Source organism: Talpa occidentalis, unplaced genomic scaffold (genome assembly GCF_014898055.3).
Source record: "Talpa occidentalis isolate TD23 unplaced genomic scaffold, MPIMG_talOcc4v2.1 talOcc4.7, whole genome shotgun sequence".
In the NCBI taxonomy this organism is placed as follows: domain Eukaryota; kingdom Metazoa; phylum Chordata; class Mammalia; order Eulipotyphla; family Talpidae; genus Talpa; species Talpa occidentalis.
In genome coordinates this window covers 67,442,133-67,467,853 of record NW_023605083.1, presented here as the reverse complement: position 1 = coordinate 67,467,853, position 25,721 = coordinate 67,442,133, and the positions used below count along the sequence as shown (strand labels likewise).

General features: G+C 42.8%; 1 protein-coding gene across 3 annotated transcripts in view; it reads left to right on the top strand.

The window, feature by feature from the left end:
* ASTN2 (astrotactin 2) overlaps positions 1-25,721 on the top strand; it is an 834,050-nt gene that overhangs the window by 214,258 nt on the left and 594,071 nt on the right. For 2 of the 3 annotated variants that reach the window (XM_054689530.1, XM_037494593.2), the window contains exon 4: positions 24,736-24,888. The exons of the other annotated variant lie outside the window; for it this stretch is intronic. In XM_054689530.1, the coding sequence (XP_054545505.1) occupies positions 24,736-24,888 (153 nt within the window). The remainder of the gene's footprint in view (positions 1-24,735; positions 24,889-25,721) is intronic. 3 annotated transcript variants of the gene reach the window in all.

Sequence of the window (25,721 nt, the reverse complement as noted above, 5' to 3'; positions counted from 1 at the left end):
ACCCACCTAGCTTCAGAGCAGCCTTTATCACCTGTATGGTTGTCACTTTCTCCGCAAGGTCACCCCAGGCCTCCTTGTTTTAAATAGCATCCCATTTTCCCAGCAATTGCTGTGCCTCTTCCCTGCCCTTTCCATCTCCTAAGCATAGCCTGACATGACCTCTATTTTGCTTATTGATGTCTCTTTTGTCCTCTATTCCCCTTTAGGAAGGTGGGGGCTTTGTCTTCCTAAAGGTTTGGCACAGTAGAGAAAAGGAGAGCCAGGCTAAATTTCTCAAAGGCAGGGAAAATTTATTGTGCCCGGGCGGACCTCACGGACCCAAGGTGGTGGTCAGTGAAGCTGTGCGCATTGTCAGGGGGATGCAGGCCTTTATAGGGTGAGGAGAGGTCAGGTGGGAAGCTGGGTTCCTATGGCGGGGAAAAGTTTGTAGGGAGGAGGGAGTTTCTTTGTCTGTGAAAAGATTTGTAGGGAGGGGGAAGGTTCATTGTCTTACTCCTCTAGGCAGGCTTCTGCATTCCTATTCCCAGGTGGGCTACCTAGTGGGTTTTTGCATTCCTGCCTCCTGCACAGACCTTTCGTCTTCCTTCTTTGAATCCCAGCACTATTTCATAGCATATGCCAAATATTAAAAACCAGTAGTAATGACTAGCAGGGGCTTAATCAATAAATTAAAATACAGATGCTAAAGCCATCTGGGGCTGGGGTTAGGTGGGGAAGACTCACTTCCTAGGGGAAGGGAAGATATTATGATCTGTGCACCCAGAGTGTGGTTGGGGGTGTCTAGAAAGTGGGAGCAATCATATACTCTCAAAGCAAAGGAAAAGGAGGAGGGAAGTATTATTTAACACCTACTATATGCTGAATATGTGCCCATATAATTACTATTAAGTATTTACTACTTGATGGAAGCTTACACATTGTCTAGCAGCTCACAGACATTTTCATATTTAATCCTAGCAATGACCTAGGCCAGGGACGTATTATCCCATCTGTGTAATAAATGGGATGATGGTGCCATGCCCAAGGTCTCCGAGCCAGGATGCACTGGAGCAGTGGTTTGAACTTAACCAGGCCTGATTGCAAAGCTCTTTCCCCAGAGCAGGTGTGTCCGTGGAGGGGCACCCCTATTCACCTCTATGCCATCCCCAGCTCACTATGGACAGAAGCACTATCTCTCCTGTTTGTTACCTCCTCTCTCCTGGGCTGGGGGCTCTCTGGAAGGTGAGTTAGATACTGTCTAATTCAGTTTTGACATCTTTGCCCCCCACCAGGCTGTCCGCCAGTGCACATAGTAGGTATGCACAGTGTGCTGAGTTCTCCCGGCTTGGGGTCCTGAGATGGTATGCCCTCCTTCCTGGTGACTCCCTTCTGCTGCATCATCCTGTTATTGGGGGAGCAGTGTGGACTGTTTTTTTCTGGTTTGTGTTTTAATAATTAATACCTTATGCTTGGAAGTGAAGTTCATCCAAGAACAAGCATAAGCAAATGCAAGCTAAGCTGTGAAATTGTGGTGGAGAGGGAAAACAGGGAGCCACTATAAATAAGCCCCTAGCCCACGTGACTTTTTTTTTTTTTGACTCACACACAACTATAAATGTTTGATGAAGCTTTTTACTTATTTATAAATCCTGTCACAGCAAATAGAGGCATTTGGACTAAGTTCCCCTCCCCACAGCAAATAGCTACGTTTGGAAGACACAAAGACCCCCTGGGTAGAAAATGAATGAGATTTTTTTTTTCATCTTTGTCCTTTCTTCCCTCAGGCAAGAGGGATTTAGCTATGCTCTAATTCCCCCATTAGCAGCTGCTATTTATAATCACTACCATTTATTGAGCACCTATTCTGTGCCAGGAGATCTATTAGGCATTTCCTATGGTGTTACCTTTATTCTCTCATCCCTTTAAAGTAGGCATATGATTCCCATTTTATAGCTGAGGAGATTGAGGCTCAGACAAGATGTGTGTCACCCCAGATCATCCCAGCAATTCACTGACAGTGGCAAAACTCAAAAGAAAGCTCATTGTTCTTTAAGCATTGTTTTTCAAACTGCAAGTTATTGACAACTGCCAGCTTTTAAAACATGAAAAAACAAACTAAAGTGAAGTAAGTCAGAGAAAAATAGGGTAAGAGACAAAGGAAAACATTCCAGTCCCTCACCTTAGTATTGTTCCATGCAATGTGTTCAGCTGGGTAGCAATATAGCAATATAGAATGTATTGATGAACAGTTAGGAAGGTACAGCTGTGCTGACTGTTTTCTTCGGCCCCTGTAGTTCCCAGCCTGAGGTCTGTAGATGAACTTAGGACACATATGCTGGGAAACATGTGCTGGTGGGGATTATAGACCCTTGTCTTAATTACACTAGCATTTTTCTAAAGGGCACTAATTTTTTTCAGATTCTTAAGGGTATAAATTAACAAATCCCATCTGAAGGACTATGACCAAAAGTCCTCACAAAATGCATTTCCTTGTAAAAATGAAGACAGTAATAGAACAACTCTTATTTCCATTAATTTACTGTGCATAGCATTTTCAGATTGTGGAGTATTTACACACTCCATATTTTCTTAGCCCCTCCATCATTCTCTTAACTCCTCCATTCTCTTAGTTTCTCGATCATCTTTTTAGCTCTCCATGATCCTCCAAGTTTCTCCCACTATTCTTTTACCTCCACCCACCATCATATTAGCTCCTCCCAGCAGCTTTACAACAGAGCTGGAAGGAGGATTATCATCCTATGTAGAGGTGAGGAAACTGAATCTCAAAGAAACTGACTCAGGTTAGTGGCATCCGCTTGACCTTAAGGTCCACTGCCCTATGGCCCTTTCTCTTTAAAGTCATTCAGAGAATATTTCTAAAATATCAGTAAGTTCTGATCGCTCTCAGATAAAGAACAAGTCAGATGCCAGATCAAATATTCCTTCCTTCGGAAAAAGTTTCTCATTAATGAAATTATTGGAGTTCATATCTTTTTCCCTTTCTAGAATATGAGTTCTGTAAGAATAGGATCAGTGTTTGTTTCCCTTGGTTAGCGTCTGGTATACCATAGGTGCTTAATATTTGCCAAATGTCTAATTTTTTTTCTGACTCACAGAGGCTGTTTTGTGCACTACGCTTAGGTTAAAGAAAGACATATTTCCAAACAAAATATAAAAGTTCCAGAAAGTCCATTTCTTGATTTGGGTTCATGCCCCAACATTATTTTGAGCATTTGCTATAATTTGACTTGGAGCACGGCTCCTTTCCTTGGCACGACATTGTACTTGGCGAAGGTGACTAAAATGAAGAAAGAAAAACACAGTGGCTTAGGGAGTTTATTTAAATCATCCCAAAATCTATCATACACTAAAATTTAATTGCTAAGCAATGCTTTAATGATTTAATAATAGATCACTCAGAACTGTATGGATTTCATTTCTCCTAAACTCACAAGATTTTAGCTATTAAAGAAAGATGTTTTCAGAAAAAAGTACTGTTATAAACATAAAATAGAGATAGATGGAGAAAGAGAAATAGGTAGTAATGGTATAGTAGACTTGTCATAAAATTTGGGAATTTTTCAGGTCCCATTGATGGTGTTTTTCTCTCTATACCAATCCTATATCTCAAAAATCCTCAGTTATGTTTTGGTTAATTTGGTGTTGCCTTTCTAGGTTATTTTTCTAAATTAAAAAAAAAAAATAAGACAAGTACCTGCTATTTGTATAACTGTTGGAAGTTTTAATGGTGTCTGCCATGTCCTTTTCTTTTCCTACCATCCCAGTGTTCCTGGGAGAATGGATGTTGTCAGTAGCATTTACTTTCAAGGAAACTGAGGCACAGAGGAAGGAAGTTTCACATGATGTTATATGTATGAGTTGTGCGGGGCTCTCATCATGGACTGTCTTCCTTGATTCTTGGGAAGTTTGAGGCTGAAGAAGATGGTATTGAGCAGTGAGAATGAATGAGAGAATTAAGTGATGCTGTGGGCTGTTTGTCAGGGGGACCCACAGCAGAGAGCTGACTGGAGATTTGCAAGACAAGTAGCACTTAACTAGGGGGCAGCAGGCACAGGATGAGCTGCCAGGAGCTAGGTCTGGCTGCGTGTAGTCAGAAAGGAATGCATGGCATCGGGGTGAGGGGGTTTCATGGCCAGGCTGTAACGGGCTTTCCTTGCCAGCTGCACGAGCATTTGACTATGTCCCAAGGACTGTGGGGAGCCATAACAGGTTTTTAAACTGGTAAACCCAAAGATCCTGTTGGCATTTTTGGCAGATGGAATGGATTCTGACAGGAAGGGTGGTTAGATACACGGTGAGACTGGAAGAGGGGAGAGAAAGTGGAACCCAGCCAGAAGCTTGCAGGTAAGAGAACCAGTCCTCCGTCCGGGGTGCCATCTGTGACTTAACCTTTCAGGCTCCAGAGCCATTTCTTTCTTTTTGGTCTCTCTCCTCCCACTTCATTCAACACTCTAAAGCTACAGCATGTTATATGCATGTTTGGTGTTTTCTTTACTGCTGTCATTAATTTAACTGTTATTAAACTGATTATTAACCAATTAACTAAATGAGTGTGATAAGGGCTCAAAATGCGATGTTTTTTACTCCATGTTTCTTTTCCAGAGGCTTAGAAACCTCAACCAGGGTGTTGCTTTAAGTGCAGATGTTCCTATGATAATCCCTTTTTTTTGGGGGGTACTTACTTTGTGTGAGGCATTATGCTAGACACTTTGCCTCCCATTTCTCATTTCATCTTCCAGCCAATTTTATGGGGAGGTGGTATTATCCCGTCTTGATAGACACAGACAGCAGAGTTCAAGAAGCGTGAAGCGACTTGCTCAGCAGCTCGCAGCTAAATGTGTGGAGAAAAGGGACGCTTTGTCACTGGAATTTCAAGTACCTAGTGTGAGTAGGGTGCTGGGTCCAGGGCTGGGGGACAACAGAGTGAACACACTAGGCCTCACTCTCGGGAACCCGCTGTCAAGGGCATGAGGAATTCATTAACAAGAGTGGTTGTGGCTCATTGCACAGGCTGGGCAGGGGTGCATTGCACAAATGAGGTGCAGGGAGGAGGAGTGGCGATTGTGGGGGGAGGGGACAGCCAGGCAGAGCTTCTGGGGCACCAGGCAAGGCGTAGAGGCCCCCACACTCAAAATCTTGGCCTTGCCCCTGCCTGGGAGGCTGTGACCCAGCTCTAGTTGCGACCCTCACTCTGCAGAGGTTGAAGCTTGTGTGTATGTATTAAATCAGATGAGGCATGTGGTAAGTGCTCAGCCAGTGCCACATGCCCTGTAGGCCAGTGCCAGTGTGCCTTGGGCCCCAGGGAAGGGAAGCAGAGGGAGGTCTTGGAGGAGGAGACTATGACCTCCTGAGTTTGGCTCAGCCACCCTGTGGGCAGTGGTGGTTGTGAAGTTAGTGGTGGTCAGCATGGGCTCTGAGAGAGGTTGTGTGTTCCTACACCTCCTTTGCCCTCTGCTCACCATGTCACATTGAGGGGGTTAGCCAAGCTGTCTGAACCAGTTTGTCACTTGTAAAATGGCCATAATAAGACATTATTTAACTCATTGAGTTACTATGGGATGTTTGAGATAATCCATTTATGTGCTAGGCCTTTGCCTTCATTCTCGTGCCTGCCTGCTGAGAGTCACATGCCAGTTCTGGATGGGAGACTTCTTGCAGTGGGTGCAGTGGGGGCAGGGGGTGCCATGTGCTCCGACGCTTTACCAAAGCCTGACACCTATGGCAAAGTCAGGAACCCCTTTGTCTTGTGCTCAGAGGAAGCTACACTGCTCTGGCTCAGCCCTGGTCCTCATAAAGATGTTTCATTAACAGTCTCAAGTCCAGCAATGAGTAACATACTTCAGAGCCCGCTTGTTCTCTAGTGGGGGGGCAGCAGTGGGGGTTCATGGAGCTCAGGAGGCTGAAGATCTGTTTTGACTTGATAGTTATTCATCTTTCTCCAAACTTCATGCAACATTAGGCTGGGATTTGGCCCTGTGTTCATTTGGGCCAAAGTGGAAGCTTCTTCCAGGCTTCTGTTCCATTTTCATTTACACCCAGCAACAGTCTCACCAGTAGATACCCCGGAGTAAAAAGAATCAGATACCTAGGACCAAATGTCCTTTAGTCAGCTTGGTGCAGCAGAAAGAGAAGTGAGCTAATTGGTAGACGCCCGCCTACCTCTGATCCTGCCCTGCCCAGGGTGTCACCCCCACCCTCTGACACTCAGTTTTGCCATCTGCAAACAATGCTTTTAATAGTCTCATGTGCTTCTAAAATCCATACTCATAAAACTGATTTTAAAGTCTATGGGAGTGATGTGTTGGTTGGGAATATATCTTAGTAGACAGTTGTTGTATTAAACTAGTTGTTTACAAATGAAAACATCTTTTAACCCAGGAAAATCAGTGCTTTGAAAATCAAAGTGAAAGTGATAAGTCCTCATGAACCTATGCATCCACCCACCCACCGACATGACATATACTGAATATTACTGTGTGACGGGTACTGTGCACTAGAGAAACATTGGATGAAAAGTAGTACACTGTGAAAACATGATCTTTGCCAATGTAGAACTTGTTTTCAATTGGGGAAGGCAGCAATCATACATTGCTGCAGTAATAAGAGGGGTTACAAGAGCAAGGGGGTAAGATGTGAATATATAGAAAATAGCCCATAGTCTATGGCAGGGGGGACCTTAATGGTGAATCCAAGTTTGAGTTTGGGGGAGCAGGTGGAAGGGAAGTGCATTATTTAGAAGCATGATTTTTCAATAACTATTTAGAAGCATTATTTAGAAGCATCATTGGCCTCATGCCATGAAGAATAGTTTATGAATCAGGAGACAGATTCAAGCCAAATTTGGTTATTTCCCTGTGATTATTCTAGTACATTAAACAAAAAGAGAACCCTAGTTAGAGTGGTCAAATGCTATATAAAGTAATAAAATAGTAAGTGTACCAAAAATAGTCTTAGAAAGTTGTCACTTCATGTTCTATCCAAGAAAGTCCCAGAGTGTATAGGGTCTTTTGCGCCGCCCCCCTCTCCCGCTCCTTTGCATGGGATGAGTAATAGCATCGTATTAGTTTCTCCTCTGCTCCTGCCAAAGAGGTGTGGAAGTTGTTTGGGCAGTTGTATCTGTTCCCTGTACCCTTATCTTCCTCTGTCAATTTTCTCATTTCTTTTTTCCTCTCTGATATTTTGCAGTTCCAGCTCCCTATTAATAAATCTGATGTGGTTTTTAAGAGTCAGTTCAAAAGACTCTTGTTCCATGAAGCGTTCTCCCACTTTTAACTTTAGTACTTTGCTGAACCTGTTATGAGGTTTAATTCTGCCTGCTTTCACAAGATCTATTTTTATATGCCTTTCCTAAGGAAAACTACAAGTTAAGGCAATGCTCATTATCATCATCCTCATCATCACCCTGGTAACTCCCTATATTGTGCCAGACACTTTAGTAGATTATCTCCTAGACTGGAGATATTTTGGCAAAGTCTCTATACTTAAACCAATTACATAGATGAGTTCTCTAGAAATGCAGAGGTTAAGAGACCTGCCAAAGCTGCACAGCTGGAAGGCTATGGAACTTGTATTCACATAAAAGTCATCAGTATTTTTCTTCCAATTCCAATAATAATTGAGTTATATATTCTTTATAATTTCCATTATGGTTAGTATTAATATCAGACCACGACCACTGCCACCCATATCATCATCATAATCATTATCATCATCATCATCAATCAATCATCATTATCATCATCACCATACCCTGTACCTGTCAAAAAACCCTCTTCACAGCTCAAGACAGTACCTACAGGTTGAGTTTTTATGTTTCATGCACAGAATATTAATAATCTGGGGCTTCCGTGCCTTGCACTTTATTTATTAACAAATCTTTATTGCATGTCTCCTGCATTCCAGTCAAAACGCTCAGTACTAGTGATATAACAGTTAACAAAATAGGCAAAATCTTCTCATTTTATGCAAGTGACATTTAGATGGGTTGAGGGGGGCAAATAATAGACAAAATAAGTACAGCAATGTCAGAAGTGGTATGTCTAATGAAAAAAATAATAATGCAGAACAATGCAATTGAAGATGAGCAAACCAAGAGGTATTTTACCTTTTAAAAATCTGATTAGGTATCTCTGTCACCCTCCAACAGTCTTAGGAAGGTTGGACTGATATTAATACATTTGTATAGATGAGAAAAGCTCAGGGTCATAAAGTCAGTACCACTTCTGTGTCACCAGGCCACATACCTTTCACCTGACCCCCAACAATATAGGGTTTTAAACCCTAGGTCATAGAAGTTTCTGGGTGTCATGGAAGCTTGATAGATTTATAGGTGTGCTCATTTAGATTATTTTCCAGCAATTACTTTCCATTTGCTGCTGTGAACAAGGCCACTTTATTATCTCATTAATATTGAACTTGATCATCTGACTGACTTGGACTACGGAGATGTTAGTAGGTATAACACCAGCAAGCACTTAAAATGTGCTTGCACAGTGAAGTTTCCTTCTTGGGTCCTCATGCATCTGTGGAAATATGACAACAATAGCTCAGTGGATGGACCAAAGAGGATGAGAAACATGGGGAATAGCCCTGAACCCAACCTACAGCTTGCAGCAAGCTACATCCAGCCTGAACTAACAGACCCTCACTTGATATACAAACACATGAATGACTAGTCTTGAACGAATGAAAGTTGGAGTGATTCTTAATGCCAGTAACTAGCTAATACTAGAATCAGGACTAAATCTCAGCTTGCCTATTTTAGCTCAACTTATGCCAATTTCCTTAACATTTTAGACTCTCAGTTTCTTTATCTGTAAAATAGGAATAAAAATAAACCACTTGAATCTGTCTTGGTGAAGAAACCAGATGATGTATGTGACATTTGGTAGGTGTTAAATATTTTTTTTCCCTCAATGTCCCAAAAATTTGAACTCGTTTCTTGGTTTCCAAGTAGAAATATGCAGGCAAGCTCCATTCCCTGGGTGTGACTCTGGCTAGGTTTCCATGCTGCTCTGTTGTGTCCATTGCTGACCTCACCAATCTTCATTCTTCCTCCATAGTAGAGACTCCAACACTTTCTTTTGCTTGAGAAATTTTAATAAGCACATAGCACTAGTTGCATCGTCGATGCTGGCATTTGAGCTCCCAATATGTGTTTATAATTATACCGCATTATCTTAATTACAATGATGTGAGAAGGAGGGGGGGTTTAAAAAGAAAACAATCCAGAAAAATACTTCATGAAAAATAATCCCCAGTTAGTGGACGACAGTCCTGTGATTGTGGCCGTAATTGGAAATGGCACTGTTAATACAATACTTATTCATGCTATATAATAAAAAAATGGAAATGCTTTTTTGCAATTACCCAATTCCAAATGAAATTAACATTCTGTGGCATTTCCCATAAATGGTTGGTTTGCACACATTGATGGAGACAATTAGCTTGAAAGTGAATGAAGGCTGTGACTGGGGGAGGATGAGATATGGAGGGTAAGGCACATCCAGGAGGACAAGGGTGAGAAAATGGATTCAAATCTTGCTGAAAATGAGAAAACAGTGGAGGGAAGAGCAGTTAATGTATCTGGTGACCAGGGAGACCAGTGGGATTTCAAGTACTGGGTTTATCCTATAGGTCAAAGTCACACAGCAAGCCCACTAAGCAGGTAGATGTGAATATTTGCATATGTTGTGTCTACCTGTCCTGCAAATCCAGTCATTTGCAATTACATCAGTGTCTTCCATGGCTGTCTGCATGAACTCTCTAGTTCTACCAAAATCTCTGAGTCTAGTCCGTGGGCTTTCCCACCCATCACTGCCCTGCTGCCATCCACTCATGGTGGTGATGGTGGTGGATAAGATGCAAAAATTTCTTCATGCCTTACTTGTTTTTTTTTTTTTTTTCCTAATGAATGTTTTAACTTCTATATGCAAGTTGATCATGATAAGAAAAGCATCACTGGCACTGTCCTTCTGTAATTGAAAAGGAGAACATTCAGGAACATTTGATATATGTTGGGGAATAACCCTCAAATCACATAGATGTATGTTATCTTCAGTGGGAGAGTCCAGATGCATTTTGAATTCTATCTCCTCCAACTTAGATCTATATCCTATCATTTCTGTCTAATCTAACCCCTAACTACATATTTTTCCAATATAAATCTTATTTTTTGTGTCCTATGACATTGCTCTTGTCAAGATCTGTATCTTTCTTCTGTATGGACTTGGACAGTTTCCTTGAATAAATTCATAATTACTGGAATTGGATCTGGGTTCCTATTTTGACTCTACTAATAATTACTATTAGGATACTACACATAATTTGAATTTGCCAAAAAGCAATTTATTGAAGTACTTGCCTCATATAGTTGTGTTGAGTACTAATTTGGAACATTTAAGTCAAATACTTAGCATAGTTACTGGCACAGGCTAAGAGGCTCAACACATTTCAGATTTTTTTTATCATTATTATCATTATACATCCTTGCTCCTAAATTCCTTTTCCATATTTACATTCTTATTGAACTTTCTTGACTATATTCACCTCTGAAGTGACACTCTTAATCAAAACCTTCCTTTATATGCTTGGATCATATATATATATATATATATATATATATGTATGTATGTATATATATGTATGTGTATGATATACATATGATATATATGTATGTATATATATATACATACACACACACCTATAGTCTGTACTATTAATAAACTAAACTCAGATGCTACCTTGGCATTCAGGTGAACACAATCTCTTGCTCACCTTGACTGCCAAAGCCTCCCTGCAGGAACACTGAACACCAGCCATAAGACATGATCCGTCATTTAGTTTTTGAATTGAAGCTGACTTTGGACTTCTGCTTCCTGAAGCCATCTAGTAAAACTCTCTTATCCTGTTGGATATACCACACCCAGTATCCAGGCATTGCTTCAGTCCCCATGCTTTGCAGGTAAATGCCAGAGTCAACCAGGCAGGTTGGTATCTCTCTCCACTTGGCTTTCGGGATTTGGAACTCCATATTCCCCTTTCTACTGCTTAAGTCATCAGTTAATTAAAGAATTGTTTTTGATGTCCAGCCCACCTCACTCCAGCTTTAATTTAGCTTCATCTTGGGTGGAATTCATTGCATCATCAGGCTTTTTTGGAAACTGACTTTGAAATGTCCCTGGGTGATTTCGGCTTCCAGCAGGTTTCCTACTGACTAGGGTTCATGTGTCTTTTTTCTTTCTAGTCTATAATTGCTGGAGATGTACATGTATGTCCCCTCTGCTTTCCTCCTCTGTATTCAGATATAGCAGGGAGGCAGATATCCTCCCCATGAAAAGGGGCAGGTGGAAGGTTATGGTCTTCCCTCTTGTCGAAGTCTTCCTTCTTAGACATCATTAACTTAATACCCCCTAGTGGAGAATTAGCAAATTTGTCACACAGGTGATGACATGCTCCTGTACCTCAGGTTTTTTTCTGCCTAGACCTAAAATGGACCCATTTTTTTCTGACCCAGGGACATGGACAGAAGGGTTTGGGTGTGTGTGTTGAAGGGTTGAAAAAAGAGTGAGGACACATCTTCCCAATCTCATGCATATAAGAGCAAGGTGAATTTCTTTGGGGTTTTGCTAAGAGTAATACAATTCAAATTAATTTTTATCTTTCCTTACAATAAAAATCTGAACCTCCAGTTTTAATTCAAAAAATGATGCTTCTTTTAAAGTTATCTTTAGTCTCACCTGCCTTTTAGTTCACCTTTATCTAAAGCTTGACCCTTTCCTGTGTTATTTTTGCAGTGTGCACCTCTTTCTGATTATTTCCAGTTTCAAAGGACTTACTATCTCCACGAGTTATTCTTTCCATTGTTAGAAAGCTCTGTCAGATAGTGGCCTTGTAAAATAGTAAATACTATTTTTATGATTATTATTGATATTGGTAACCTCACAATCTTGGAACTAGTTACCAGTCAGAGATGAATTTGAACCCCCCACACCTCCCATTTGGGATTCAGTTATCTTAGGCAACTGGGGATGAATTGTCCCTCAGGGGGTACTAGCCAATATCTGGGGACATCCTGATTGTCCCAACTCAAGGATGGGACTGCTCATGTTTTATCAGTTGCCAAGGATGCTGCTAAATACCCTCAATACACAGGACAGTCCACAACAAAGAATTACACAGCCCCAAATATCAGTAATGGCCACATTGAGAAACCTGGACATAGTCAAGAACCTTAGCTGTCTTTGGGTCAGTTTTCCCATCTGTAAAAGAGAGATATAAATAGAATTTGCTTTGCAGCATCATTGTGAATAACATGCAATTATATCTGCAAAATACATTAGCAGGTGCCTGGCCTGGTGGAAGCACTCACAAAAATTAACTCTTGTATTTATAACATCGATAATGCATGTATCATGACACATGGGATGTAGCTACTGTAATAAGGATGTTAAACACTAGTGTTCAAAATAGTACTAGTACTACAGCCCTTCAAATAATTGAAAGCATTTTTACTCCCTCACAGACTGTTAATGATTCTCATTATACCATTATAAGCCTTGGTCTCAGACTGGACCTGCTCTTCTTGGCTAATAATATTCTTTTTTCTTTCCAAAAATTTATTTTATTTATTTATGCAGTTAAGAGCTGGGACACAGGCCAGAGGTACAAGGGTGAGAGGATTCACCAGAGACGGTGTGGGGAGCAGAACAAGCAGATCTTCTGAAATACACTGCTAGGGGAGAAGCAGGCAAGATAGGAGAAGTCTGTTGCGCCATGTAGGTTAGCTCCCTGGCTGTGGGTAGCTTCATAGTTCTGAGACTTAACCCCTGCGCCACCAGGGAGGCCCTTGGCTGATATTATTCTTAATGTGATATTCAAATCCTAGCAGTCCTGTAGGTGTGGTCTAAGCCATGCCAGTGAACTTCTTCCCTTCCTGGTTGAAGACTTTATGCTTCTGTTAATCTTGCATAAGAACATATGTTATTGGGCCTCCCTGGTGGCGCAGAGGTTGAGCGCTAGGTTGCGAAGCTGCCTGCAGCCTCTGCAGTGCCGGGCAAGGGTCCCACATGGCTCGCAGACCTCTCCTGCCGCCCACTGCTCCCCTCAGCAGTGTATTTTTTCAGTCTGCCTGTTCTGTTCTCCGCTGTGGCTCTGGTGAATTCTCTCACCCTCCCGCACATCTGACCGTACCCAGTGCTTGTATAAATAAATAAATAAATCTTAAAAAAAAAAAAGAACATGTGTTATTTTCTCAATGGTCACCTTACTGATAACTCACATTAAGATCTCTGATGTCCAAAGTATTGATGGAAACCACATAAGCAAGGGGAGGAGGGAAGAACACCTAGCTGATTGTGTATTTATAAAATCTATGTTATGGGTGAAGATACAAAAGAGTCTGCTTGGGCACACTTGTCTGATCCAGGCATGTGGGGTGCAAATTCTGAAGGTTTGAACCAGGAGGTGACTGATTAGAGATAAAGAAAGAAGAAGAGACAGACACTCGTAGGAGAAAGAGCACAGGGTGTTCATAATCTGGAATATTCTTATCAGAAGAAAGGGGCCTCCCTCGTGGCACAGGTGGTTGAGCACAGCGCTGTGAAGCTGTCCGCAGCCTCTACAGTGCCGGTTCGATCCCTGCCAGCCTCAGAGCAACCCACATGGCGAGCAGACCTCACCTGTCTCGCCTGCTGCTCCCCTCAGCAGTGTATTTCGTCACTCTGTCTGTTCTGTTCCCTGCTCTATCTTTGGTGAATCCTCTCACCCCCCTTTGCATTTGGCCTGTACCCCTGCTCTTGTATAAATATATTAAAAAAAAAAAGAGAGAGAGAGCCAGTGGCGTAAGTGCAGGGCCGTTGCCATCCCCAGCATTGCTGCTGGATGAGGTGCTTTGGAGGTACTATCACAGCCCCTCTCTCCCTACTAGTCTTTCTTTCTTCACATTTCTCTACTTCATTGCTCCCTTCTAGCAAAATGAGGGCATTCCTCAAGGCCCGTCTGCCTGTGTACGCAGGCTCTCTGTGTGAGTGGCTCCTTAGGATGGATCTCTATTATTTCACAAAAAACATCAGAGGGGGAATTTGTTCTGCTCCACTAAAGACATGATTCCCTGTCCTCTGTACTTTTTCAGCTTAGTTTTTTGCTCTCCCCAGGGGAAAAGATCAAGAAAAGGATATAACCATAATGCTGACCTGAGCCAATTTTGACCAATTGTTAAAAGAAGAATTAAGCAAATGATTTAAATAAGCAAAAAAGGAATATAATCCTGGATCATGTGGCCATGAAATAAAAATGATTCATGAGGTGCATGTGTGACCCTGTATTTACAAGGCAGCCCCTGCTAGATGCTTGGGACAACCCCAATATTCCACAAGTTGATCCCTTCTCTATCCCCCTTACCCTTATTTTGCATTTACCATGTACTTCATTTCAATATTAGTTGGGATCATGGAGGCAGAACACCTAAGGCTCTAGGTCAGGCTTTTCCCATAATGGGGCTATTCAAGTCACCTTCTGCTCAGGCTTATGGTGAGTGGCATAAGTGGTAAGGGTGCCCGGCACAGAGTCAACACTCCAGTCAACAAATATATGTTACTGGCATCCCAAGTGTGCTTATAGCCTTCCTTATCTGCAATTAGCAAATGAAGAAAATCTGAGGCACAGAGAGATCATATCATTTTTCTCAAGGGTAAACAGATGCTCATTGTCAGATACAATTTTGAAGGTCAGTGGAATAATAAAATAATGGTGTGCCATGCTTTTTTATTTTTAAAGATTTATTTATTCATGCATACAAGAAGCAGGGTACAGGCCAGATGTGCAGGAGGGTAAGAGGATTCACCAGAGACAGAGCAGGAAACAGAACAGGCAGACTGACTTAAATACACTGCTGAGGGGAGCAGCGGGCGAGACAGGAGAGGTCTGCCGTGCCATGTTGGTATCTCCCCCGCAGGCCAGGATCAAACCTGTGCTGCAGAGGCCGCGGACAGTTTCACAGCACGACGGTCAACCACCTGTGCCACCAGGGAGGCCCTCGTCCATGTTTTGACCAGGATTCACTTTTGTCTCACCTTTTTCTGTGAACCTTGCTTATGTGATTAAGGATGCAAAAGGCAAATGATTTGCACCCTCTGAAGAGAAATCAAAGTGTGTGATTAAAGATGTAAAGGCAAGGATTTAGAAATTGAAGTGTTCCCTAGTAATAATAAAGTGGCAATATTGCAAACTTTATAGTGAGCCAGCTCATCAAATACTTTAGCATGCATCTCACAGAAATATTATTTCTTGAGGCTCAGAGAGGCTTAGTGAGGTGTCCAAAGTCACACATCAGCTGAGCTGGAACCGGAGAATTGGTCTCTCCCACCAGATCTGCTGCGTTCTGAATTCAGGATTCTCCACTACCCGTCCCCCAACCCCCCAGTCACCTGCCAAAGTTGTCCTCTAGTTTTCTGCTTGTGTTTTTGTGTGGTGGTAGCATGTAATCATGAGTAGTAAAACAAGCCAGCTCTAACTGTCATGTGGAAGTGGGAAATTGAAATTATAAGTCATTAAATGGAAAATCCCAAGCCATATAGTAACAGCGAGTCAGCCTTAATCCATTATTGTCTATATATTTAGCCAGTCTATTTTTAAGAGTTTAATATGGATAAATAGGACAAAGTTATAATGTGGTTACATTAATTTCACTTCCAAATCCCTACCATTTGCTATAGTTGACTTACATATGTTTAAATTTATAACCACCCTTTTGCATTGAGAAGATTTTCTTTTAGTTTAAAGGAAGACGGGTGGAAAATCTGCCAGTTGAAGTATTAGGAATCTTAACAAATTCAACACTCTAGTCCCTGGTCCACCCCACCATAATGTGGGTTAGTCATGAAACTGTGAATGGGCCCATTTTGAATACTACTCATTAAGTGCCATGTCATGCATTCCATGAAATGTCTGTTCATTCATTCAGTATGTATGTCCTGACCCTGAATGCTCTGAGGAGTTGTGTTGAGTCTTTATGTCATTGAAGACGGGGGCCTTAATGTCAGGTGATGCAATTTCTAGGATTATCTTCATATTTGCCATTAATATGTTCTAATGGGAGGCTGACTTATTCCTTTCATCCATTCTAGTATGGAAGTCAAATTATTAAATCTTGTTTATTGGTCCCACTGTGAATCCAGCAACAAAAATTATTTGAAGATGTTTGTCCAGCTCTGCTATTTATAGGCTATATGAGTCTCAAAAAATTAATCAACCTTGGGGGGCCTCATGTACCCACACCTAAAATAGAAATGACCATGTGTATCTTGGAAGGTTGTGTATCAAGGCCAGGTGATCTCTTAGAGGTCAAATCACAACCTTGATGAGCATGTATGAGAGTGGACAGAGGACCATGAGTCCATGTTGTGATCCCAGGATTAATGTTGCAGTCCTATCCAAGGCCTGAGTTATGGCTGGAATCAAGGTATAGTCACAATGGAATTGAAGTAGAATAGAGATGAACCCTTGATCAAAGACCCCAACCAAAAGGGAAGTGGGAAACCTAGTTTGAATTAAAGTTTGACTCAGTTCAAGGTTCTCTGCACATGTATTTCATTTAAGCTAAGTAATGATGATGATGATAAAGATTATGCTTTGTGGAACACTTTAACTATTTGAGGCACGTACAACACCCTACAATTCTTGAGAATTCATGCTTAAAGTTTTACAGATTAAAAAAAAATAAAGTTTTACAGATGAGAAAAAGGCTTAGAGAAGTTCACTCAACACCCACAGTTACATAAGGAATAAAGGACAGAATAGAACTTTAAACCCAAGTCTATGGGACCCCCCCACTGTGTTGGGGAAGCAGAGCTTCTAAGGGGTGAAGTGATTTTCCCAAGCCTGGAAGCTAGTAAAAACCACAGTGAACACTCCAAACTGGCAGGTTCTAAAGTCTTTCCTTAGCCATACTTTGCCAGCAAGGTGGTAATAAAGTGACCAGACACCTTTGGCTCCGCTTATCAAGTTACATGAGCCTTTGAACTAGATTTGTGGACTTGTGGCATCCATTCCAGTCTGGACTTTGGGCATCTCCTTTGCCTCTCTGAACTCTATACAGTGGAAAGTTGGAAGGATAGTGTGAAAGAGATGAAAGTGCTTTGCAGAGTGAAGAGTGTGGTTCCAGTGGGTATTGCATTCATCTACTTGGAAGCACCTTGCATTTCCATGTAGAATTACAGGACTGTGTGGTGGGAAGGAATCATAGAGGCCCCCTGTGTCCTGACTAGGGGCTGTGGACCCAGTAGCAGAGAACCTGGCAGGTATTGTGTTTTTAGCAGAATAAAGGAAAATATCACTAAATTTAATTCCATCACTCAAACTCGAGACCGTTCTCCAACAAAAGTTATGATCACTCTACAAGACTGCAGTATTTACTGACAAGTCCAAGATCGTGTGTATAAGAAAAGGCAATTCCCAAGTTTCCCAATTTATATTTGTTGCTGTTTGTTCATTTGTCTTGTCTGCAGGCGCTTGCTTGAAGATAAGCAGTACTAGGCACCAAAGGTTTAAGAAAATATGTGGGAGAAAAAGCTCAAAATTGTCAAAATACTATCCATCAAGTTTTTTTTCCTAAGCGTTGGGAGGAGGTGGCCATTTTAAAAATGATTTGCTCTGCTAGCAGAATATTTTCATTTGGCTAAATGTTCTTTTTTTTATATATAAGGTGCTTTTTTTTTTAGAATTTTTTTTAAGATTTTATTTATTTATTTATACAAGAACCGGGTACAGGCCAGATGCACGGGAAGATGAGAGGATTCACCAGAGACAGAGCAGGGAACAGAACAGGCAGATTGACGAAATACACTGCTAAGGGGAGCAGCGGGCGCGACAGGAAAGGTCTGCCATGCTATATGGGACCCTCGCCAGCCGGCCAGGATCGAACCAGCACTGCAGAGGCTGCAGACAGCTTCACGAGCTGCGTTCAACCACCTGCGCCACCAGGGGAGGTCCTAAATGTCCGTTTCTTTTTAATTTTTTTTTTCTCTTTTCATCAAAAGGTGACTTCTATATGAAACAAACTATTGAATTGAGTGACTATACTCTCACTACTTTCAGATTTGGTGATTTTTTTGCATTTATACCAGTTCTTTCTAGCTGAGGTATCCTTTAGGAATGGGATATCTTCTCTTATTTTCTCAGTCCAAAGCCATTGTTCTCCTGATAAACAGAGCAAATAAGAGGTATCTGTCTCTATGTCATCTATGGGTCATATGCATATTGTATCTCTATATCTTTTTGTTTATCTCTCTGTCCGTCTGTCTATCCATCCATCATATATCTCTCTACATTGTCTGTGTGTCTATTGGAATAGGTTTACCTGAATAATCTCCATGATTGTAGAGACCCACAATTTAAAATCTTCAGAGTGGGCCTCCCCAGTGGCGCAGCAGTTGAGCGCTGGGTTGCGAAGCTGCCTGCAGCCTCTGCAGCACCGGTTCAATCTCCGGCTACTCCCTGGTCACCGGAGGAGGGTCCCACATGGCGCACATGACCTCTCCTGCCGCCCGCTGCTCCCCTCAGCAGTGTACTTCGGTCCTTCTGCCTGCTCTGCTCCCCACTCTGGCTCTGGTGAATTCTCTCACCCTCCTGCGCTTGTGACTGTACCCAGTGCTTGTATAAATAAATAAAAAAAATCTGAAAAAAAAATAAAATCTTCAGAGTAACATAGTAGGCTAGAGATCCTGGGAAGATTGGATGTTTCATCTTGAGTCAGAAAGTGGTCTACTAGTAGAATTTCATATTCCTTGCGAGAGGTCACTCTTTTTCTTGTTAATGACTTGAACTATCAAATGAAGCCCACCACATTATAAAAGGTCATCTGCCTTGTAGTCCTCTAATTTAAATGTTAATCTTGCCTAAAAATGTACCTTCTTTAGAATAATCTTTGGCCAACGGTTTGGGTCCTATGGTCTAGCCAAGTTGAAGTATGTAATTAACCAGTATGGGGATCTGAGGTTAAAATTATCTTAGAATTTGGAGAAGCAGAAAAAGTAGTAGAAATCAGAGTGTTGGAAGCTGAATCTCGGCTTGCTCCTGAATTTTCTCATGACTTTTCTCATCTCTTGTGCCCCTATTTTCACATATGGGGAAATCAGGAAATATAAAATATGTAAAAAGACTTTCCAGTCTGGATATCTTATAATGCAGATGACATTCAAAATCGATCAAATGATGAATGGATGAATGAATGAATTGCTTGACCAATCAAATATGAAGCTGAAGGGTGAAAGGAAGTTTGGTAATGACTATTCTTTATTGAGCGCTTAGTATGTCCTAGAAGTTCTCTTATACATCTGCACATAATTAAATTTAATCCTCCCAACAATCCTGAATACATTTAGAGAGGAAAAAATTGAGGGTTGTGAAAGTGAAGGGAATTGACTCCAGGTCACACAATGGCAGAGTTGACATTGGGATTCAAGTGGACTTTCTCACTTTTATTGGGCCAAATGGCTAATTAGCACCCACCTGTTGCTTGGTTCTCTGAACATAGTTCTGTATTGAGATAGAAATGGCACAGTGGGGCATGAACGGAACCTACAACCTTCAGGTTAGACAGTCTTGACCAGGGCCAGATGCTCAGATGATCTAAAGAAGGACTGGACTGTCCAAGTCACTTTCCAGGCTTGGAGAAGCCACATCCAAAATCTAGGAATGGGATAACCATCTCCAACCACCAGGTGGGCCAGAAAGTGTGTGTGCGGAACAGTGTGGCAGATGGAGCCAAGTCATTAGAGTCATGGTAAACTGCCTCCAAATCTGCTGTGCCAGCTGTGTGACCCTAGGAGATTAGTGAACTTCTCTGAGTCTTGGTTTCATCATTTCTAAATAGCAGTTATGATATTTACCTTTCAAGGTTATTAGCAGGAATAAATGAGAAAACAGAAGGAGAAGCCTGGCTCTTTGCCTGGCAAAAATTTGGTATTCCAGAATTGTGCATTCTGCCTACATAGGCTGCAGGAGTCTAGAAAAATTAAAGAGTCTGATAAAGGTGACACAGAAACTTGAACCCTGAGCTACATGAGTTTCAGTGCCAGGATGCTTGGTCTGTGTGGTGAGAGAAGACAGCGGTATAGAGTTTGATTACAGCAGTCTTGTCCTCTAGTGTAGACACAGCATGTAGCATCTGCTCTGCGGAGTGGGGTATCAGGCAGAAGCTTGCCTGGTGTCTGGGGACCAACATACCACTTATGTTATTGCAGAGGCACTGAGCATCTCCCTTCTTTCTGCGTTCTCCTTCCCCCGCTCTGGCCTTCTGTCCCTACTCCTTCCCTTCCCTGCTCCTCTTCATTTGTTTTCATGTTCTCTCCTCTCCTGTCATGTCTTCTCCTTCCCTCTCCTCCCCTGCCCCGTCCGCTCCTCTCTCTCTGTCTTGGCTTGGGGGCCGTGGCTCCTCTCCTCAGGCCCCAGTGGTTCATTCCCATTAAACCTGACAATCTCTCATATGTCATTTAGAAAGAGGCGGCGCTCACTCTCATCTTCCTCCCTTTCCCGGCCTGCTGCGATGCTCAGATCAAGCACCATCTGTTGCATTCATCCAGGCGAATGGTGAGCATTGTGCCACCCTGGGGAGGCAGCGCTCAGCAGGTACCAGGAGGTAATGCGGCTTGTTTGGACAACTTGATATATTGATATTGATAGAGCTGCAGAGTAAGGTCAGGGGGGATGGTGGCAGGAGATAGTGGTGGGCAGGATGGAGTAGGCCATAGGGGGCTTGCACAAACACTTTCCCCATAGTCCCCCAAAGTCTGTCTGGGCTCTAGGCTCAGTTGCAAGGACAGAAAACAGCTGGATGGGATTTTCTATAGTCAAGAGCAGAAACCCTTGCAGCTCAGGGGGCCAAACCTTCCCACTCTGTGTCTTCCTCTTCTCTCGGTCCCTCAAATCTGCATCAGCTTAGAAGAAAGGGAAGCAGAAAATGACAGGTGGGAAGTGGCTGGTCTTTGGGCATTGCTGAATGTTCGAACCACGAGGAAACAGGCTGGTGGGTCAGTTAAGGTGCCAGCTGGACAAAGAAGACCCCCTTGAAGAGTATATTTAGGAGAAATTCAATGAAACAACCCTTTATAGTGGTAAAGGCAGAGTGAAGAGAGTCTACAAAGGGGCCTCCAGAACCAGGGACAAGAATCAGGAAGCCTCTACTAGGCCCTAGAGCTCAAGGGGCAGGGAGAGGAAATGGGTTCACTGGAGCAGACCGTGTTGGAGGGAGGATCTTCAGCTCCGGCTCTGGCTCTCGCTCTCCTAGCCATGCGGGGTTTATCTTTGCCTTTATCTCCTCCGTGGATGTCCACACTGCTGCACCAGCTTCCTCTGTGTCTCCCCATTTGGATTGCTGCCCTTCAGTGGATTTTCTCTGCTGCCACAGCAGTAGTACCTAAGTGAAAGTCTCATCAGGTCACTGTGCTGTCTAAAACGTGCATCACATTCTCTCCTTAACAAGACCAGAAGTGTTAGGGCTAGAGTGAGGGTGAGGGCTAAGGTTAACTTTGTGACTGGGACTTGCACTTCTCCAGCAGTATCTCACATCACTTGCTTTTGATGTTTCAGCCCCTTCCATAGCTATTGCAGCCCCTTCCACAGTCCTTCTGCCCTGGGGATCTCTGTTTAGATTCTTCCCTATGTCTCTTTTGCTCTCCACTGAACTCTCCTCTCCTACCACTTCCTTCCCAACAGATTTGCTCATATTCTTCTCAAAGCTTAGTCACCCTGCTTACTTCTTTGAAGCAAGTTTCTGTGATTCTCCTAGACCTGGTTCTATTCCTCTATTTAGAGCTGCTTCTATCACCTCTCACCTCTCCTTTGTAGAACGTGTCACTTTGAAGTTCTGTACTGATATGTCCATCAGCTCATTAACATTGGTCTTTCTCATATGTGCTGAACACCACCCGGGCTTCCGTTTGTTTTCTCACTACTGTAACTTGCTGTGGGCTGTGTTGGTGTTCATATTCCTGTGTTGAGGCCTTAACATTGTTGATCTGTGTTGATCTATTTGAGCTGCCGTAACAAAATATGGAAGACTGGGTGACGTCAACAACTGATATTTAATTTCTCACAGTCCCGGAGCCAAGGAGCCCAGCATCAGGAGGCCAACACAGTCAAGTTCTGACTCACAGAGGGCCAGTTTCTCACTGTGTGCTCACGTATCCTTTGCTCTGTGCGTGCTTGGGAGTGCTCTCTTTCCAAAGCCAGCCTTGGATTAGGAACTCCTCTCCATCACCTACTAAAAACTCTGTCTCCAAATCCAGTCACATTGCAGGTTGAAGCTTTAACATGTGAAATTTGGAGGCAATAGAATTCAATTCAGAGTATTGGAGACTGGGTCTTTAGAAGGGAATTAAAATTAAATGAGACGGTAAGGGTAGGGCTCTAGACCAATAGTTTGATAAGACGGTAGCCTATCAAAGAAAGAAGTGATCTTTCTCTCTCCTCTCTTGTTCACCTGCCACTTGACTACCCTACCACATGAAGACACAGAGGCAGCCACCTGTAAGCCAGGAGAGCCCTCCCAGCCTTGCTGACACCCAGCTTGCAGACCTCTAGCCTCCAGCAATATGAGAAAATAAATGTCTGTTGTTTCAGTTAGCCAGTCTGTGATTTTTGTTATGCCGTGCAGATACATCTGTCTAAGTTGATAAGCTTTTCAGAGAAAATAGGAGCTCCTTAGAAATGGGTGCTGGGTTACTTACAGGCCTCCTTTATCCAGTCCAGTGAAATTCCTTCAAAGAAACTAGGATCTTTGGCACATCCCATCTCTTGGCATGTTACAGTAGGTGGCTCATGCTGGAGAAATGTCCTCGCCTCTAGAGACATAGTTGGAGAAAGCAACGAGTTTGAAGTTTTCAAAGTCAGTGCTCTCTCTGGGGTTTTCTTGGAACAAAGGGGCTGAGTCTATTCGGCAAGTTCCTTTTGTCTTTCTTGTTTCCTCTCCATGCCTTTTAGAGTGTCTCTCTCCTTCCTTCTCAGGCTTTTCTGTTTTTTTTGTTTTGTTTTGTTTTTGTTTTTGTTTTTAATTTCTCCTTTTGATCATTCACATTTTTCTCTCTGCCCTTCTGACGTCACTCTCTCCATTCTCTTGGCCCTTCTGCCACTCTCCATTTTGAAGTGTTGGGGAATGTGGCTCCTGAAAGATCAGTAGAGGGGAACGATGGAACGTTAGACTAGGAGTTAGAGGGCTCGATGGTCACTTCTCAGCTGGAGTAAATTGTTTGCTTTGTTTGGAGGCCTCAGTTTCCCGTCAGAGAAATGGGAATATTGCACCAAACCATCTGTGTATCAGTACTGTGGGTGTGCCTTCTAAAATGTTGTTGGACCCATGTACTGCTTTCTGCCTTCACTGTTTTGATTTAAGCTGATGTTGCCTCTGTCCAGTTACTGCAAAAGACTGCTGGCCTCTCCCACAGCCTCTACTTGCATTGTTCATAGTCCAGTTAGGGATTATTAGCAGAGGGAATTAATGTTACTGAGGTATACTTGACATATAACATTAACCCCACGTATACAATATAAGAATGAAACTATTCATCTGAAGATATACATGCACCCCCCATGTTCATTGCAGTATTATTTATAATAACCCAATATGAAAAAAAAAATCTAGGTGTTCACTGATGGATGAACATATAAACAAGATATGGTGTGCCTACACAGTGAGATATTATCCAGTCATAAAATAAAATGAAATCTTGTCATTAGTGACAACATGAGTGGAACTTGAAGGTATTATCCTAAGTGAAATAAGTCAGAGAAAGACAAATATTATTTAACTTACATGTGGAATCTAAAAAGGAAAACAAATGCACAATCAAAACTCATGATACAGAGGACAAAATGATGATTACCAGGAGGGAGGTGGTTGGGGGACTGGAGGAAATGGGTGAAGTTATAAAATAAGTAAGTCATGGGGATGTCATGGAGAGCATGGTGACTAGAGTTAATAATATTATAGTGCTTACTTTCAGGTTGCCAAGGGAACTTAGTTTGACATACCAGTGTTCTTTTAAAATCCTTTCGGCAATTATTGTTTACTCTTAGGATAAAATCCAACCTCCTAGGGTTGATCTTCCTAAGGTGATCTCACCTCTCTTTGCATGCTTGATAGCATGCAACCAACCTCCTCTTTGCATGCTTGATAGCAGCCACACAGAACTGTTTTCAGTGGCTCAAGAACCATGCTTTTTCTCTTTCCATGTCTTTGCACAAGCCGCTGTCCTTCTACCCAGAGTACTCTTATTCCAAATATCTTCAGTAACTTCAGTCTGATCTACCACCTGGGCTAATTCTACTCACTCTTCAGGTCTCAGTGTTGATATAGCCTCCTCCAGGAAGTCTCCCTTCACTCCCAGGAGAGTGAATGACCCTTTTTGATGCTCCTCTATTACTCTTTACTCTCCTAGCACAGACTTATTATACAATGTTGCAAATACATATACCTGCACGTGCATCCCATTAGATATAAATTCCTTGAATCATGGATTGTGTCTGAATTTTCACCAGTTGTCAAGGGCTTGGGGGCTGGAACACTCACAGTGTTAAATAAATGGATGTATAAGACCATAGTTCTATCTATACTGGTACCTATGGCTTCTGTATCATGCTGGGCGAGGGAGGGAGCACCAGGGACTCAGAGTGGCCGGCCCAGTCCTCCAAGGGCTGGAGATGGGCCGAGCCCTAACCTCAGTCCCATTGCCCACCCTGTAGCAGCAGCTGAGGCGACGCAGGAGACAGTGGAATCCCTGATGCAGAAGTTCAAGGACAGTTTCCGTGCTAACACACCCATCGAGATTGGTCAGCTGCAGCCAGCGCCACGCAGTGCCTTGGCAGGGAAGCGGAAGAGGAGGAGCAAGTCTCGAGGTAGGCCCTCCCAGCCCCCCCTGCCAGGTTGTCAGGGAGCTGTCCCCACTTCTGTAGATGCCAGGCAGGACTCCTTGTTTCCCTGTGGTCATAGAACTCTGCCACTGATGAATCATCTCTGCAGAGGCTTGGAGAGAGCAGATCTATGCCCCAGGATGTAGGGCTGGCCTCTCTGAGCCCATGCTGCTTTATCTGACAGCAGGGATGGGTCACCCATCCTTTGGAGTGGTTGAGAAGATTAGCAGCAACCTTAGGAAAGTGCCTAGCTCAGGACCTGAGCGCAGTAGGTGCTCTGGAAGTTGCAGCTGGGGTCATTTTGGAGAGAGCAAGAAAAGTAGAATGTTCTCATGGGAAGCAGGGTTTGGGCTCACTCTTTAATCATCTGAATAATCTGGTTCAAGAATAGGAGCATTGCAAGTTAGATTTGGATTCAAAGTTTGATTTTGCTATTAACTGAATCACTGTATCACTTTGGCCACTACTCTCCAATCCACCCGTTGCTCACAGCGTTGCTGTAATATCTCAGCACAGTGCTGAGCTCACATGTCAAGAAAAGCAGACCTTTCTGTTCACTCCTCATCCTCCTGTCTGCCCTCACCCTCTCTTATTTGTTGTTGCCCTGCTTCTACTCCCTCTTCCTCCTCCTGTTCTCCCTACTCCCCTTCCCTTGCTTTTGACCCTTCCCCTCTTTCTTCTCCTGCTTCTCCTCTTCCTCTGACTTCCTGTGTGATTTTGTGTATGGGATGAACCCTCTTATTATAACCTGACTCCAAATCCCAATTTTTTCTTTCATATTCCCTTTATAGACTCCAGCTCATCACTCTGTTTCCTGG